This window comes from Drosophila novamexicana, unplaced genomic scaffold, assembly GCF_003285875.2.
Source record: "Drosophila novamexicana strain 15010-1031.04,08,12 unplaced genomic scaffold, DnovRS2.1 tig00000512-arrow-arrow-pilon, whole genome shotgun sequence".
Taxonomy (NCBI): Eukaryota; Metazoa; Arthropoda; class Insecta; order Diptera; family Drosophilidae; genus Drosophila; species Drosophila novamexicana.
This window is the reverse complement of record NW_020824809.1, coordinates 878,979-897,025: the sequence shown is the minus strand read 5'-3', so window position 1 is coordinate 897,025 and position 18,047 is coordinate 878,979. Positions and strand designations below refer to the sequence as shown.

Here is an 18,047-nt window from a genome sequence, read left to right as displayed (position 1 = left end):
ATCTCATTCAATAAATTTATTGGTTTTTAAATTTAATGAATGTTTTATTCTAAATTAATTACAATTCGTAAGTTTTACGTTTAACGCACTTTAAAGGTTTGTTTAACTTTTTAAGCTATTTGCATATTCTTGCATTTCGAATTAGTGATTTTACTTGTGGCTTTTTACATTTATTTATAACTTTTCACTAATACTCGTACAGATTCGCTCGAACTTATGACAGACTAATGACTTATGTTTAGTTGTTATTTAAATATTAGGCAAATTTTAATGAAATATATAGTATTTGTTTTCATTTAGTATTTTACAGAGACATCATTTGTTTTAGGCCTATTTCCATCGAAGAATTTGGAAAAGTTGTAATAGACTGCTTTTAGTTATATACATTTGAGACTTACTTGAAATGGGGAAAACGTAACTTAACTATGTTAAACTTTAAAACTGTCACACTTTGACTTATGTTTTACATTTTTATATGTTACTGGGCGGTCCGCGATGCGCACGCTGTCCATGCAACGTGGAGGAATGTCTAGAGCCGGGTCGTGAATGTACAATTGCATAATCGTTATCAATTGGTATAGACCTTCGAAGTAGTACGTTGGATAAGTTTGTTGATAAGTTTCATACAAAATCATTATCAAATTATAATATGTGGTGTATTTAAAAAGAGGACTTGACAGTTTAGTTAGCAAATCTTTAAAGTGGACTGTTAGTGTTTCCGGGTATGGGCCAGAGAAAATTGTACGTTCTATTCGATAGGTTTAGTTTAGGTTTAAAGTTAGTCATCATTTTAAACAAATGCAAATTATCAACGGTTAATTACAGTTGCAATACAAGGCACGAAATAAATTCATTCCATTCATTTATGTCTTTTGTTTTTGTGAACACAAGTTGTGTTGCTTTGTTGTAGTTGTTCTCCAACAGGGCTTCAGGGCACTTCAGTAGAATTAACAATAGATACGAATACCACAAAATACGATACATAGATACGATACAAGGCTTTTTGGGCATGCGTTATATAAAGATACATCTATATATATATATATATATATAGACATATATATGTGTCGGTGTGTTTGTGTGTGTCTGTGTTGGCTCCACAGCTACCAGAAAAAAAATGTTTAAGAGCAGAGCAGATGCATATCAAGTGTAGAGTAGAGCTTTTGTGTTCTTGTGTGTTTGTGTGTGTAGTTTATAGATCAGCTTAATATCTATCAGACCTATTTGAGTGTATCGTCGAGCCACCGCTGGTATAACCCTTGTGCGCATCACGCCCATGTAGCGAGTAACGGGAGCCATATTGGCTACCATGCCAACTGCGGTAGGGATCGTATTCCTCGATGATGGAGGGCTCCTTCTCAATGATCTGCAAGGAGTAGAAAAAGTCACACATATAACAGAGTTGCAGTCGAAATGTTTTGAGCGCTGAATTACCTCTGTGTTGGCACAACTGCAGCTCATAGCAGTGCAAAGGAAAATGTTCATTAGCAACATGATGAGGAACAGTACGCCCAAGGTTATGGCCAGCCACAGCAGCCAGCTGGGTCGTATACCATCCTCGCAATTCGGCGAAATTACTGCAAAGTTGAGAAATTGTATTTTTATTTCGATTGATTTTAGATTTATTTTTTTTGATTCTATCTTACGTCGCGCTTCGGCGGGATCCAAAACAAAAACAGTTGTTCCCGCAATGCTGGAACCTTCTTCATTGGGTCCAAACTTGCGTGGTCCATTGCCATTGCCCTTTGTGAAACCAGCCAGGGCCACCTCGCTGCAATCGTCAATCTCGACGCAGCGTCCATAGCACTGTACGACGTCACACTGGAGATGAACCTCGGATCCTGAGATGGCAATTTGGAATTAATTCGATTTTCGATCTGAATAGCACGGGTTGATTTCGACTACCTACCCTCGGGAAACTTGAACATGGAGGCTAGCGTAGCCTCGGCTGCACGCCCATCGGCGGTGGGCACAAAACGGCTCATAATATTGGCATCATAGGGGCAGCTATGCATGAAAAATACCGTTAATTGATTTTCAGGTCAGGAGCTGATTAAAGAGTCAGTCGCACTTACCCGCGATCATCTGTCAGCTTGAGGGTGATGTTCTTCTTGTCAAAGGCAAAGCAGTTGCCCACACGTAGACCATAGGTATCTGATAATTGAAGGGAATCTTTATTAGCACACACTCCATACAAGGGACTTTGTGATTACCCACCGTTTGGCTTGGAGAACTCAGCGCGTATCTTATACTCGTGTCCATATACTGTTTCGCGCACGCGGTGATCGTTCTCCAGAAACTTGAGCACAACATGGGCATTGTCATCGCTGCAAATTTGAATGGGAATGGACGTGGCACATTAGTTAACGGTTTTCTAGGCATTCTTCCCCCATTGCGCAGCTGCACCTGCTAATTAAAAGCGCAGCCAATAGACCCAAAAGTGCTGCCCACTGCGATTCGCTTGCAGTTTCACTGGCCAGCAGACGGCACCAGCAGCAGCAGCAGCAGCATTATGCAATTGCCGGTCATTACGTTATAGACAGTTGCGTTTTATACCAAACAGACATACCAACATATGCAATATTATATGAATAGGTTTAATTTTCGCTGCCTTGTTTGCTGTTTTGTGCATTTCTGTCAATTTTTTTTAATTTCCTTTTGGCTTACAGGTTTTTTTTCCTGTGTGCAGTTAACAGAGCGCAACAATTTGCAGAAATGATTTTTTACCATACCCATATTTTTCTAAATTGTTTTTCTATTTGTTTGGGCCTGTTTTCAAGCGGTAGCCGTACAAAAGACTTAGACAACGAACTTGCGTAATTCAAAATTGTAGCAAAGTCATTGGCATTATGCAAATGAGGCAAAGGCAAATTAAATTGTTTGTACAACTCCAGATTGTAATCTCTAAGAGGCACCATAAATAATTTACCGTTAATTGAGCACAACATTTGAGCATGTTGTTCGTGTGAAATAATTTGGAATGTCCAGCATTGGCAAAAAGGTGAAAAGAATTTCTTGGTAAGAAGCGCTAATGGCCTTGAATTCTATTTAACGCTTTATATAGACCTTTTTTTATATAAAATCAATAATATGTGCTATAGAAAGGCAACACCTACGAGTACACATGTACACATATACACTTGTGTATATAAAGCTCAGTCAGCATAATTTGGTTTTAGATTTCATTTGTTGTGCGCCGACGCCGAAAACAAGTTTCGTGAAATAAGCTGAAATTGGCGAACGCAGGCTAAACTACTAACACTCAAAGCACTTTGGCCTGACGGAAGCTCGGCCAAATTACACCTATCTACATAGGAGTAGTCAGTCGTAAGTGCAATTGTCTAGACAGCTAGAGTTTGGTTAACTTACCGAGTATAGCCCGATTTGCCACAGGTAATCACATAAAATTTATCATCCGCCAGTTCAAGAGTCTTATGCACACGCACCGCCAGCTGAATGGACCGCTCCTCCGTGCGCTAAGGGGACAGAGAGACAATGAGAGTGAGAGCATGAGAGGGGGAGAGAGTTAAATCTTTAGTTATTAAAAGTGTACAGAACATTTATGCTGATTGGGTTTAAAAAGCTACGTTAATAAACTGAGCTGCAGGCGTTGGGAGCGCCTCTTAATAACCGCCGGCTTTATGGGGCTTATTGGCTAATAAAAATAGCGACCGACTCCTCGGCAGATCCTAAAACTGCTGCAGTCTGTGGCTCTTGTGGAACGTTAATTGTCATCGTGATGTAATTGCAGCCCCGCAACAACAACAACAACAACAAGGAAATGCAAAATGCCGCCAAGTGTGACGCGGGCAGCCAACAAGCCACGCAGTCAGCCAGCCAGGTGGCCTCATACTAGACAGACATATTTTCCAGTTGTTTGTTTATCTTATTTAACAATTTTCTCGGCCATGTTTACCATTCGTCTGAACTTCATTGAATCTTATGCTTTGCAGCCACTTTAATAGCTGCACTTTCCAGTTAATGAGTTGGCTGCCGCTCAGTGACTTTGCCAGACATTTCGGTAATAGCATGTTTGCATTTCATTTCGAATGTTGCCTGGCATTTGATATAATTTAGCGTTTTAATTGTGCAGCCACATGTAACTGCCAGCACCAGCATAAGAGACCCGCATTAAACGAAAGACTTAGGCGAGCAACTTGTTAGAATGGAGATATTCTGTATAATTGCTGCTCATCATTATGCAACCGGCAAGTTAAGTTATTTAAATTGTTGAACTGTCGTTAGCCAGCTTCTGTAGGGCATATCAGTGGAGTACTACATATCATAAGTTGCTCAATGATGAGTCACATAGCCTTGACCCGCAATTGACAGCAATTAAGTAATACAGCAACTTCCATAAAAAGGCGCAGCTACAGCTGACCAAATGAGGCAGCTTCTTATATAGTAATTACACATGTATGTGCACACAAATACTCGCATTCGTATATTTACGTATATGCATCCGTGTTGTGTTTAATTTACAATTTTTACTTGTCCCATTTAGCAGCTGCGAGTCGCTCGACAAACCGGTTTTACTTTAAATATATATAAAAAATTATATTTGTTTTATCTGGTTGACGTCCCACGCCTGCGCTAAGATGTTTGCACACTAGATACGTATTAAATGTTGTCAGCGTTTTATGAATGAATTTAACCTTTAAGGTTCGAGTCTGATCAGTGTTCTTAGCTTATGCTTCAACAAACTAGAGAAGTATATAAGTATGTAAGTAGAGGCAACATTAGTGGAAGCTGTTAGCAAATAAACACTAGATAAGTGCATATAAATACCTCAGGCACAGCTGCAAAATAATATCAATTGGGTTAGAGATCGAGTGCCAATTGTGTCACAATTTGTTGGCCAGCTCGTGCATCAGGATCGAGGAAAGGTAAACTAAGTAGAGTGAAGCGATTAAATGACGAGCTCAGCTCCAAGGTGAAGCAAAGCAAAGGCGGAATGGGGTGGAGTGGAGTGAAGCAGTGGAGAAACAGCTACATAGACAGCAGCCAACGGATGGGCTCATTATCAAGTTATTATCAAACCAAGCAGAAGTCGAGAAAATTACTGCGTTGATTTTCCATATGCGATGCGGCTCGGCGCACAGTTCTCGGCACAGCTCTGAGGCAATGTTCAAAAATTACCAAATGGTAAATTGGCATACAATTTGTTGTTTGTCTGTGCTATGCAATTAACATTTAAAAGATTATAATAATGTTGTAGAAAGAACACACTGTAACACCCATCATAAAATAATGGCAAACAATTTGCGGGCAAAGCGACCCACTCGCAATACGAAATAAGTTCAAGTACACTAAACTCAACCCACAATGGCAACAATAACAACTTGAACTTTATGTTAAATTGCTGGCTGGCTGCGGCTTGGGCGTCTTGCCATTGTCAGCGCCAATTTCATGCTTTGCCAAGTACGGCAATGCGAGGGCTTTGCCATAAAAACCAAATCAAAGAGATTACGGCGCTCCAAAGAGGCTGCACATAGCCCAGGCTTCAGCTGGGACCAGTGACTGTGCTTGTGGCATTGGCTTAAGGCTCCGTCTTCGTCTCTTTTGTCTGGCTCTAACTCTGACTCTGTGTCTCTGGAGTGCTTGGCCAAGGTCAGCCAAAGTCACGGCATTTCCAAAGCAATTAAAGCCCTACGAAAATATTTGCCAAGAAATAGAATCGAAATATCTTAAGAGCTTTGAGTACACACAAAAAATTCTTTTGACACAAATACCGAGCACACGCCGAACAACGAGAACAACGAAAACAACATGAACAACAACAGCCTGGAATGCTGTCAAAGCCGAAGCGTGGAAAGCCGTGTCTGGGCATGTGAACTGTCTGCGACGGCAGCCTGGGCCACGGCTAGACGCCGGCGCGCAGTCGGCACTCCCAGCTCCAGTTGTTGCCCGGCAGTCTTACCCCCCACCCTCATCCGCACCTCACCCTCCACACCCTCATTGCCAGCCAGATAGAGCTGAAATAAAACTAAAGCTGCCGTCGCGATAAGCGTGATTTAATTTTATGGGGGACCTCCCTTTTTGGCCGGCAAACGGAAGGTGGGCCAAGAGCGCTGAAATAAATCTGCTACACCTATGCAGGTAAGCCTGATATTCTGGGACTCGCAGCTGTAGTTTATTTATAAAAGTGGGATACAGGGCGCAGCCTTGTGATTTGACATTGCAATTAATAATGTTTTAGTCGTATGTGCTTAAACTTATAACATGACGCGTTTGCTGATAATTTGCATTTCGAAACTGTTCAGCATACTGGAATATGATAGATACACCTACATTTACACACACGCACACACACAGTGTGAGGTGAACACATAGTCTTTCACGCGTATTTATATCTGCGATATCTGCTTACATATGGCGTTGGCTAATGCTAATGGCTCTCTGCCTGGGCCCTGACTACCTTTGTCTGCCTTTGTTCAACTTGGGGGCTGCTTACCCACACGCAGCCGCCGCCTGTCAACGCCCGTGATGCACGTAGGATTAAACTTGATTTTTATTGCCATCGTTACTATATAGACTGACGACTAGTTGTTGCCGTCGTCGTCGTTGTCGTCGTCGTCTTCTGATTTGCCTTGATTTGGGGCCAAGACTCAAGTACACCAGATACGAGGCGCGCTTAAGTTTATGGGCATGCGTGCCCCAGGCCGTGCCCTTTTGCAGCTAGCGATGGCTTCGTCGCATGCCGCAGACAAGCTCTGAGTAGAGCATGCTTAACGCGACTGTCCGACTATGCGATACCCGTCCATCTTTATCTTGCTATTTGACATTATTTTTATTGTTCCATATTAATAAAATTGCTCCCATAACAAGTTAATGCAAAATTTAAATTTAATGAGCGCATATAAGAGCCTGCTATATTAACTGCTGTCACAGGTAAAGTGTAGAAACCGAGTAACCTTTTTCTAATACGCTGCTATTTAATAGTATTTGATAGCCGGAAAAGCTGTGACTGAGCCAGAGTAGTTGAATTGAATCTGAAAATCAGTTTTGTGTTTGTAATCAAATGATTTAAAAAAAAAAAAACACGTGATATCAGTGGATGGAACTGGCAATCTTAGAGGTTAATATCGTTAGGCAAGCGTTGAATGATTATGCTTACATTGCTTCCACTCACGTTGCTGACCAATATGCCGCAATAGTCTGGCGCTCCTTGCTTGGCCCACAGGTTGAGGCTGAATGCAACCGAATCGCTGCCGTCGCCCATGGCCATGCAGGGCTGTGTGCGGTGATCCCGTGCATGGACGGCGCCTGTGTAGCCGGAACTGAATTTCACCTTGATGTTCATGGTTCCCGCCTTGCACGTGGCTGTTACATGGGGCGCAAACTCGCCGGGCACCGTCGCCGGCTCCTGTGCGGTTATCTGTAAAAGGAGAACAAAGTGATATAAAGTTTTTGCTAATTACTATGACCTACTTTAGGGACCCTGGGAACGCACTTAGGAGTAAATGGTAGAAATTTTTTTAGCCAACTCATTGAGTAAGCATGGAGAGCCATATGAACACAAGAATTCTAATTAATTTTAATGGTTAGCCAACGAGTCAGCAAAAGTCGCAATTAATTGCAAGCGGCAACGGCAATAGCAGACTCGAAAGCTTGGAACCTAGAACTTTGGCTTCCAGTTTGGTTTTCTATTTGAATTTGAGTTCTTTGGCGGCCACAGCGGGCCGGCAAAGCTGTATGCTGCACGTTTTGGGCCAGTTTCAGGTCCAGCTCCAGTCGCGCACTGTCAAAGGCATTTGGCTTGAAGATAATTTATTGGCATGCTCTCAACTTGGGCAAGTTGGGCAACTTGGGTTGCCGTCGCGACGTCGTGATAATTGAATTTGTGCTCCAGCTCCAGCCAACTGCAAAGTCAAAGCTTAGCTGGAACTGGCGTTTCAGACCGTAGGCGCTAGATAAGCAGCACAAAAGTTAAGTAAGTCATGTCATGACAATCGCACTGATGCCGCTTGCTATTTTCTTTTTGGCCAGCTCACGTTCTTGGGAGTCGGCCCTCAGGCTGGGCCAACTATCCGGAGCGCCTGTCTAACGAAACCCGAAACAATTCCCTACGCCTGACAAGCCCCATTGATATATGTATATTTACTTTCGAAAGGTGCCCAGAGAAATGAGAAAATGTTGATCTACAGTCAATTCGGCAACTGCCCGGTCATTAAAGCTTTTAATATTGCAGTCGACTCTCCTTTTGATTCTGTTGCGGCTACTGTGCGTCAAGTGAAATGCAGCAGTGAATCGACCCAATTTCAGCTGCAGCTTGTGTATGCCAAAAACATGTTGGCCAGTGTGCCACTTTCTAAGCTACTTTGGAGCTTGATGCCAACTAGAACGTCCACTTTGCATCGCATAAGGAATTTATAGCTTTGTAACTGCAGCGCTTGTGGGCCCCCCGAATATCCATAATATTGTTTAAGCCAAGTTAAATGCAGTCCGCTTCCTTTGTCCCAGGCTAGCAATTATAGCCACATCTTTTGGCGGCGCAGTTCAATGCGCGCTGCCAACGCTCGAGGGTCACATACAGCACGTAGCAAATGCAATTCCAATTTTATATCCAGCTCCAGCTCCAACTGCAACTCCCATGACAATTTGTCGCTTGGCAAAATGCAATTGTTTTGTATGAATTTTGCATTTTGCATTCAGTTACAGAGACCGCGACAAAGCCTCAGAGCCTCAGAGCCTCAGCCGGAGCCAGTCAATTAAAATTGTTTTTGCATGCTCGTTTCGCTATCGTTGGGCTTGTTAAAATCGCAACAAAAATTGTTGCCAGCTGTTGGCCTTTGTATTATGCAACACGCTCTGATTGTTGCTGGCTTTCCATAGAAACAAAATAAAAATAAAAATAAAAAAAAAAGCCAACAAACGAAAAAAAGCGAAAATCTCAAACACAATTAGACACTTGCGCTGTCAGTCACGGCACAGCCATTGCTCCAGCTTCGAGCACCAGGGACCATTAAATCCAATGAGCCGAGGCTTTGATTTTGATGGATTTAGACTGGCTCATGTGCTCAGTCATTAGCCAGTGCCTAGCCAGAGCCGCAGCCGCAGGACACTTGGGTGATTTTTCATAAAATTCCTTTCAGCCTGCGATTACTGGCGAAACAAAAGACTTGCAACACAAACTTGTTTGCCGCACCGCATGTAAATCGTATCAAAATCAGAGTCAGCTCCAGCCACGCACAGCTGGAGTTACCTCCAACTGGACAGGCCGGCTGGTTGCCGGGCTGAGCCATTAAGCTCTGCCCACTGATAATTTATATAGCTGCAAGGGGTCAAACACTGTTGCCGTAAACCAAAAGTCTTTTGACGCGGCTTTAACCATTTACTATTAGGAACAGAAATGTGTGCAATTAGTACTAGAAAGTTGCCGGCGAGGAGGCAATTAACTGCTAAAGAATGACAAAACTGCAAGAAACAATGTGAAATACGAAGTAAATACAAAATCTGCAAGCAACAACGAAGTACATATACGCTTACCAAAAGGTGAAACTTTAAAAATATTATAAAAAATATCTTTATAAGAACTAATTAGCACTAGATACACCTAAATTTGGCAAGTAGATCAAGAACATTTCACTTTTTATATACACGTTTGAGACCCATATTTTAGCCTTGAAATATACGAAGAATGCATTTTTTATGTTCTGGAGCTGAGGGAACAATATATACACCCGTTAAATTAAAGAGCACTAAGATCCCAATTAGAGCACTAAGATCTGTTTTTAAAGGCATATTGAACTTATAGGCATCTGTATTACGAAATATGTGGGGAAACTGATAAAGCGTTACCACTTGTACTGCATAGCTGTAATGCTCTTTCCAAAGCAAAGTATAACAATATGCATGTAATTTATGCGCACAACTAATTTAACTTAAATTGTGGCCAGACTTCTTATACAAGCGCACACACACACTCTCATATTCCGGCTGGGTGTGTTTCCTTTTGCTGCCTTTTTGGAAAACATTAATATTGCGCAATAGTTGCTTAGCGATACAATCACCAGAGTCCGAACTGCGACTAGGCGATTGCAGCTGTGCATATTTTCGACTGATTGCCAAATAAATTCGCTAATGTTAAAGCCGGAGCTCAAAACAACAACTTGTGTTAGAAGCAAAACGAAACTCGTGCATAACAAAAGGCGGCCTCCAGAACGATGGGGCTGTTAGGTGGGGGGGCGCAGAGGTTGTGCGCCTCAACATATTTTGTGTGCATTTGAATTTCCGCTATGCGACTGTGCCGTAATAAAGCTTGCCAAGTAAATTATAACATAAAGCCCCGGACCGACCAGCCGGGCCACTCGCATGCAGTCTCCGTCTTCAAGCTGGAGCCTCCAGTCGCCAACTTGCTGGCTGCCAAGCTGCTGCTGATTGCAAATTGTCACGGTATTTTCGCTGGCAGCGCATAAATTGCCGTTTAAGCAGTCGCAGATCGTATTACAGGCGCTGTACAATCGCCGCAGCCGTCGCAGTTGGCCGTATTTATGTTTGGCGTCGAGTTTTTGGGCCCGACCAAAAGCTTAATGAAGCCAGAGCCTTGGACAGGCTAAAACTACTCTTGATGCTGCCCGTTTTTGTAATGAGAGCTGGCTGTCAAAAGGCTTTGCTTGAAACAGCATTTTCGCACAGCCCATTTGAGCTTTTCTTTGCTCCTTTGGAATAAAAATAAGAGCTGCAATTAATGTCGCTGTCGCTACAATTAAATTTCAATTGTTGGCGCACTGTTCCATTGATGTTTTGACGCTGACGCGCTAATTTCATGGCACGTACCCTTCTGCACGTTCTCAGCCGCCCCAGACCCAGACCCAGACCTAGACCTAAGCCCGGACCCGGACTTGAACTTGGTATTGGCGCTGCTGCTGCTGCTGGTGCCGTTGCTGTTGCCGCTGTCGGTGCCCGAAGCAAGGCCCCTTTCAACACACGCTTTGGTCAATTGTATGGCTTTTACGCTGTCGTAGCTCTAATATAATAATATGCACTTGTGTATGGCCTTTTGTTGCTGCTGCGCCTGTTGCTTCTGACCAGCAATCAATAGAGAAAGAGTCTTGTAACTTTTTCTTACTGTTAACTGATGCACAACAAAAAATTCCATAGAACATGTCATGTGCCTTGAACATTTTCTGCTTATTTATGTGTTTTACTAATTGTTGCTTTTTGAGTGGTTTTTACTTGGCAGTTGGCCAGCCGCAGTTGGCGTTCTTTTCTTCTTACAGTAGCCAAAGAAAAATTTCGTTTAATGGCTTTTCCATAAACTGAACCACTTATGAGCATGGCAAGCACTTTCTTCGTCTTTTCTAATGTGATTATCTGAGGGCATCATGCTGCTTTTTACGTTGTATTGAAATGGGCTAAAATGTTTTGAAAGCTGCCTTTAATTGAATTTATCTCGGCTATAACCCTCTTAACCCAATAACAATATTGCTGGGAAACTGCCGAAAGTTCTTGCCATAATTGTATAACATTGGGCTCCCAATTTAATTGTCATTAATCATGATTTGAGTGGTAAAATTATGAAACAACTTAAGTTAACCCCAACTTTTTCTGAAATGGTAACGAAATGCAGCTAATGTGAGACCTGTCGAAAATATGTAGATAACCATTAAATTAGTTTTCTTAAGACCACTTTGTATCGTGATTTTTGGTAAGGTCAAATCATGCGACACTTTCTTTTATTTATTAATTTAATTGCTTGAAATTGTTTACTCAGCGCTTTAATGCACGAAAATCCCATCGTTAAGCGCCTGGGCCATACAACGCTTTCCGAAATGCCCTAGGGCACTGAGCAATTTTCATAAACGCCACTTTCCATGCGCATCATTTGCCAAACAGTATCTGAAAGCAACTCGGTCCCATGAAGTAACAAAAGTAGATAGTCTGTTGCTTTTTTGGAGGCACAAGTTTGGGAGCGTAAGCCCCAATGACGGGCCAATAGACAAGCACAGTGGAAATTTCAAGAGACAGCAAACAAAAATGCAACAAAAGCAGAACTGGCAAATGGTTTTTCCCATTAGTTTCAAATAAAACCCACTTTTACCCCAGGTAAAAAAACAATTGCTAAATTGTAGTTGTTGTTGTTGCTGCTGGTGACTGCGTTGAGTGACAGGGCTAAAAAGTGGTAAGAGCAGAAGCAGAAGCAGAGCAGTCCGCACTGCACGTGAACAATGCAAGCTAATCAAATAATGAAGTGTACTAACCGAACCTAAACAAAAGAAAGAACTTTCTCCGTTGGCGCACTGCTGAGAACCAACTACTGCGGCCACTGCTTCTACTGCTACTCTGCTGTTGCTGATGATGACCCAATATGCCAAACGCTTTTGCATAAATTTTAATGAATTTTACGGTAGACTGGAAACTGACAACTGCCAACTAAGAACTGGCAACTTCCCCAGCTGCCAAGTGCTGGCCAGTAAACAAAATAATTTGCACTCGAAATCAACGCGGCGTTAAATTGCGTCAACTCAGAATGCTACAGGCCAATAGATTTCGTGGTCAGATTGTTGACATGACATAAACACGCTTTTTGTTTATATTTCTTTTGATATTTTTTTGTTACACTGTGAGAACTATGGCCAGCATAGACATCTAGCTGCGCAGCACACTCAGCTGCGCAATCTAATGGCAATAGCAATCGGCATGGCATTCTGGTCTATACCCAGTACCTGTAACATAACTAGTCACTTCGTCTCCAGACGCAGACACACTACTAACCCAGTGGCGGTTGCGTGCGGCCAAGAAACTGGTTGCTCTTCTAATTGCCCCAGTCCAGCGGTGGCTAGTACGAGAATGACAACCCAGCGAGGTGCAGCTCGGCCAGTTCACTTCATTGCATTCAATTTTGCGGTCGATATGATTGGATGCGAAATGAAAAACAAAAACAATAACAAAAACTGGCTGGCAGACTGTTAATTAGAGCATAATGCCGTGCATCAGAAATGTTCTATTTGCATTCTGTGGTTATCAAAAGCTTAAAAAATAAACAACAAGCGACCCGGCTGAGATCTATTTAATAGTTTTGAATGTCTTTAATGCCGGGTAGCTGTACAAGGCCTTACCCGTTAGTTTACGCACAAAGCAAAGACTCATATAAAAGGAAGCTGGGATGAAAGAACTTCAATCAAAATAGCTTCAACAATCATCAAGTTTGTTGCCTAAGTCTTTTGTTCACGTTGCTGCTTTGATTCTAAGAATACATTCAAACTAAACGAAAAAGAATGATTCATATTTCGGACAGAAATCACTACATTCTTATACAGACATATATATATATAAATGGTAAAGATATATCAGTGTCACCAGCAAGGCATCTCACAGACATAGATCACTTAAAATTACATCTGTGAAACACTTGTGTACCGATTCGCTTGTGACTTTTCGCTACATACCACCAGGCTTATAATGTATTGTATTGTGAAACCTCCATAACTAAGCCGTCGCCCAACTGAAAATATTTGCGGTCGAATAAAACGCGTCATTTTTGGTCAAATACGCAAAATGTTGTTTTTTATGCCCTGAACTAAGAAGGGTATAATAGTTTTGTTCAAATGTATGCAACAGGCAGAGGGAAGCATCTACGACCCCATAAAGTATATATATATTTTTGGTCAGCATCAATAACCGTTTTGATCTAGCCATGTCCGTTCGTATGCATGAATGCGTTGATCTCAGAACCTATAAGAGCTATAAGAGACTCAAAATGTTTAACGTTGATTTTAGTAGCCGCGCAGCTCGAGTTTGCTTGCGATAATCATTTGCCCCGTTTCCAACTAATCATTAAAATTCGATATTCGATATATATATATATTAACCCTATTTTTGAGATAGTATCGTAGGTTTTAAGAGCGTTATGACATGTAGCTTCTATATACTATTATACAGATCATGTATTTTTTATTTAAAAGTAATAAATTACAATTATAAGTTTATTGTTATAATTGTGAAATAGTTCGCCGTGCGTGAGTTACATCTGGTGTTGGTATCCCCCAGTCGGGCAATCCCGACTAGAGCACTCTTGTTTATTATTTTTTATTACTTTTGTTTGTTGCCTTTTTGTATTTAACGTTCAACAGTCGAACGCTATGACGTCATGCCAACACACATGCATATACTTAAGATATATTCATATGTGGACACTTGCCATATACATACATATTCCCCCAGCGTGTGCGTGTGTGTGTCTCTCGGAAATTAGCATATTTTGTTTGCTGTGACATTGAAATGGATTTTAATGGCCCGTAACAACAATAATAATAATATCAGCAAAACAACAACAACTGTTCGCTAAACTCTGCTAATGGGCAAGTCAATATTTGTATTGCATTTACATTGAGGCGACAATTATAACATGGTCGATAGTTGTCGAATGCGTTGTGCATTTTAAATACCTGTCGATGCCCAAATATCGAAATCTACCATTTCGGCTGTTGGTCTTTGTGTGAACAACCTTTCAGACTAAAAGCAGAAAACGCAAGTTCGTTTCTTGTTTAATGAGTGTGAAAAGCAAAGCGGCGTTGAGGCAAAAATAACAGCAGCAACAACAAAAGTACCGTAAGGTAGCTAAATTTCAATTTAACAGATATTCAACACGCACTCATATGTGTGTTTGAGTGTAAGTGTGTGTGTGTGTGTGTGTGTGCAGTCTTAAAGACAAACTTGGTAAACTTATATTATAATCTTCATTAACAGCCATATCCTCATAATGAACACTAAGCCCTTTTTCATCAACATCTTCATCATCTTCATCATCTTCATCGTCATCATCTTCATCTTCATCATCTCCATCATCATCATTCTCAGCAATTCAAAGCTGCTTCGCTGCGTTTGTTTGCCGTTGTTTGTGCTTCAAGGTTTTGTGAGTTTTGCATTAGCTAGAGCTAACAAAGAGCTAAGTAGTTGTTGCTGCCTTTTATCGTTGTTGTTTTTGTTGTTGTTGTTGTAGCTGTCGTTGTTTTGCATCTAGTTGTAGGCAGCTCTCTTCGCCACTTGCGGTCGCCAAGCCCAAAACGCCTTTTAGACGCCCCACGTGGGCGCTGGGCACTGTGCTTTATGTTTTATGATGTCATTTTACGCGGCCGCTGACATCAATAAATAGTTAGTTCAATATACCCGTTATGCATATGGCTCTGCATACGTAGAAACTGAAAGTTTTTGCTATTTTCAGCTGTCAATCAACTGGCCACAAGGTACACAGAGCCAAGCTGAATAAAGGCCTGCGGCCAAAATAAATTATTGTGTATTTGTGCTTGGGCTTTCCATCGCAGCTAGAAGCTAACTAGCTAACAAACACAGACACACATTCGCTGCGGACATGCAGCTGCTTAAAGACCGGCTTACACCCATTTCAATTGATGCCAAGCCTGTGCAGCTGTCGCTTTAATAGATTTGTGCCATTTCATAAGCCGAAAACGAAATCAGAGCATTTCACGGCCGATCGCAGACAATTGAAAATTGGCTTTTGGTAAAAGGGCTTGCGAGCAGAGCCATGGTCGGTAAAAGTTTCGATATCGGTCAGTGGCACATTCGAGAAGTGAAAAATCTGAGAACAAGCGCTCAAGCGCACAAGTCGCTTGAATTGCCGCCTAGCTATTGATAGGCTGACAAACTGACAAACTAGCGAACTGGTGAACTGGCGAAGTGAGCAACTGGCGCAGCTGCGGCCGCTGCACAGTTCATTAATTTGTCTTGCCTGGAAAATTGCCGTGGAAAATTCACGTGCTCGCAGCGAATGTTGTTTGTACGAGTTTATGAGTGCCCCATGAAAATGGTCAGGTAATGTCAGAGCCCGCGGTTAACCTCGTTTTTATGCCTGGCCCATCCAGAACAGTATTGTATGCAAATGAAAAGTGAAATGGTAGAAAACTACGCGAGATGTGCGACTAGTTATAATTATTTTTGTACTTCTGCCACTCTTATAGGCCAGAGGGGCCCCTGGAGTGGATGTTGGTGCTGGTGTTAACTTACCTGTGTGACTAGCAGCGCGCTGAGCAGCAACCAAAGCGCCGTCATACTCGAACCGGAGCCGTGAGCTTCCTTTGTGTGATGTGTCATTGTGGGGCACGTTCGTTGCTTAAGTCTTTTGTTTTGTAGCGCCGCGTATCCGAATCCTTATGGCAACTGCAAAAAGTCGTTGATCAAGCAGTTTGCATTAAGCAATTGTACAAATTGTTATTGCAAATTATGGCAAATTTCATGCGCCTCACGCAGCTAGCAACTGAAAAGCTGCTCCCAGCTGCACTTTATAACGAATTACTCATTCAACTTGTTATTGTTGTTGTCGGGCTTGTTGTTATTTTCAAATGCTCATCAGACATTGACTCATCAATGCGAGAACAATGCGAGCTTTTAACAATTGCTTTGCTACCTTAGCTAGCCGATCTCCTGCGGTTTATTGCCTCGCTTTCGACTGCACAGCTGCAGTTCAGATAATTTTGAGATTTTTGTGGTTTTCTAGCCATAACTTTCTAGGAAAGTTGAAGTACTTGAACGTGACACAAGTGTGTAGACAGCCGGCTACATTAATTTCTAATCTTTTAATATGATTTTTTATCTATGAAACTTCTGCTGCAAAGTGGACCACAAGCGGCGCATCTGTTGCTCACGTACACGATTTCATTTTCTATTTCACGTTGGCTGTAAAAACAAAATTAAAAGCGACCCCGACCTGATTGATCTGAGCACCGCGCATTAAACTTTAAAATGAAGCTGCTTTTTTTCGAGGAAAAGGTTTCGCCAATCGCTTCAAATGAAACAACGAGAATAAGTGTTCGAAACAAGTTTTTCTGCGATACACATATGTGTGAATACCAATTGTAGGTATCGAAAAAAAATATAAAATAAATGACAATAATAAATTGGCGCGCTTTATAAGAGATTGACAAAAAAGCGCTAGCTGAGAGCGCGCTTACGTCATGGGATCGCATTGCCGCAAAAAACAAAGCCAAATGGTTGAAATGTTCATGAGTGCGATGCAATGTGATACAATAGTGGCTTAAAATCTGTCTAAAGCCTAACCAAAGAGACTTATTAATTTTTCCTTTCTGAGTAGTTTTAAGCGGAAATAGCAACACACCCACATGCACATGCACATGCTCAGCTACACACGCACACACAGTTGTTGAGAGCATTGAGTATACATCTAACATTTCATGCAAAAGTTAAACCCAACGAAATGGTTTTGGTGTGAACACATTTTATGCAATAGCGCTACAAATATTTGGCCAACAGTTGTTCGCTTTTCGTTAAAAGTACAAGCAACAACTAAGAGAAATCATCAGTTTGGCTTAAAGCCAAGTTAAGAGCGGCACTCGCAGATCGGAGAGCTACTCGCAGATTCGCGCAAGTTCCAAGCATTTCACTTGACAACTTCTAACATTTCCTATATACATTTTGTTAATTATTTTGTAATGTTTTTCCATGAAATTTGCCATTTGTATTTTGTTGTTTATTTATGCAAAGTGTTTTATCTATTGCTTTTTGAATTCACTTCGTTGTTGCGCTCTTTGGCTTATTGTTGTAAACGAGCAAGCACGTGAAAACAAGTTTTATGCAACAAGTTTGGCTGAATTTGTTGTTTTTTTTTTTTTAACTAACGAAAACAGTTTATTGTTGCTTTAAACATGTGTTTGGTTTAAATTAAGGTAACTACACTCACACAATATTCAAAATTTATTGTTTCTGGCTGTTCTGAAACGCGCTTAACTTAAACGCAACTGGGAGTTAAAGTTTCCGCTTGACACGTTTGCAACAACTTTACGGCTCGAGAGTTTTGTTGGGACTGAAACTGGCAGCGTGGGGCCGTTGCTTGGATGCTCTGGCTCCAAGCTGAGTTAGCATTGGCTGAGTTGCCGCTCCGTTGCTGTCATTCGTTGTTGTTGTTGTTATTGCTGTTGTTGTGTGTGCTCTGCGCTGTGTGCTCTTTGCTTTGGCTTTTTATTGTTTTGTGTTTACATACAGACATTTTTTTCATGTCTCGCTTTTTGGCCACATCTTTCGTTTGTTTGATATTTCATCCACATCTGCTGCTTGTGACGGTGAACCGTGTT

The 18,047-nt window shown here is 41.7% G+C and overlaps 1 protein-coding gene across 3 annotated transcripts; it reads right to left on the bottom strand.

Annotated features, from left to right (window-relative positions):
- On the bottom strand, positions 1–17,820 carry LOC115761900. Of its 3 annotated transcripts, XM_030703916.1 has the most exons (11): positions 17,657–17,808; positions 15,967–16,119; positions 7,118–7,378; positions 3,370–3,476; positions 2,218–2,327; positions 2,076–2,154; positions 1,910–2,007; positions 1,647–1,841; positions 1,435–1,577; positions 1,221–1,366; positions 1–583 (listed from the first exon to the last, which is right to left on the bottom strand). In XM_030703916.1, exons 2-11 carry the CDS (start codon positions 16,051–16,053, stop codon positions 472–474), a joined length of 1,338 nt encoding a protein of 445 aa, XP_030559776.1. In that variant the 5' UTR covers positions 16,054–16,119; positions 17,657–17,808; the 3' UTR covers positions 1–471. The 3 variants fall into 3 exon arrangements, with proteins under 3 accessions (XP_030559776.1, XP_030559774.1, XP_030559775.1); XM_030703914.1 differs by having other exon boundaries at positions 2–1,366; positions 17,657–17,802; XM_030703915.1 differs by lacking the exon at positions 1–583 and having other exon boundaries at positions 1,205–1,366; positions 7,133–7,378; positions 17,657–17,820.
- Between the last annotated feature and the right edge of the window lie 227 nt (positions 17,821–18,047).

Excerpts from the sequence above, each read along its gene's own strand:
- LOC115761900 (XM_030703916.1), bottom strand. The coding sequence starts at position 16,053 with ATGACACATCACACAAAGGAAGCTCACGGCTCCGGTTCGAGTATGACG. Across the intron at positions 2,008-2,075 it reads AAGCTGACAGATGATCGCGG|CTGCCCCTATGATGCCAATA; the intron begins GTAAGTGCGACT and ends TTTCATGCATAG. Across the intron at positions 1,367-1,434 it reads GCAGTTGTGCCAACACAGAG|ATCATTGAGAAGGAGCCCTC; the intron begins GTAATTCAGCGC and ends TACTCCTTGCAG.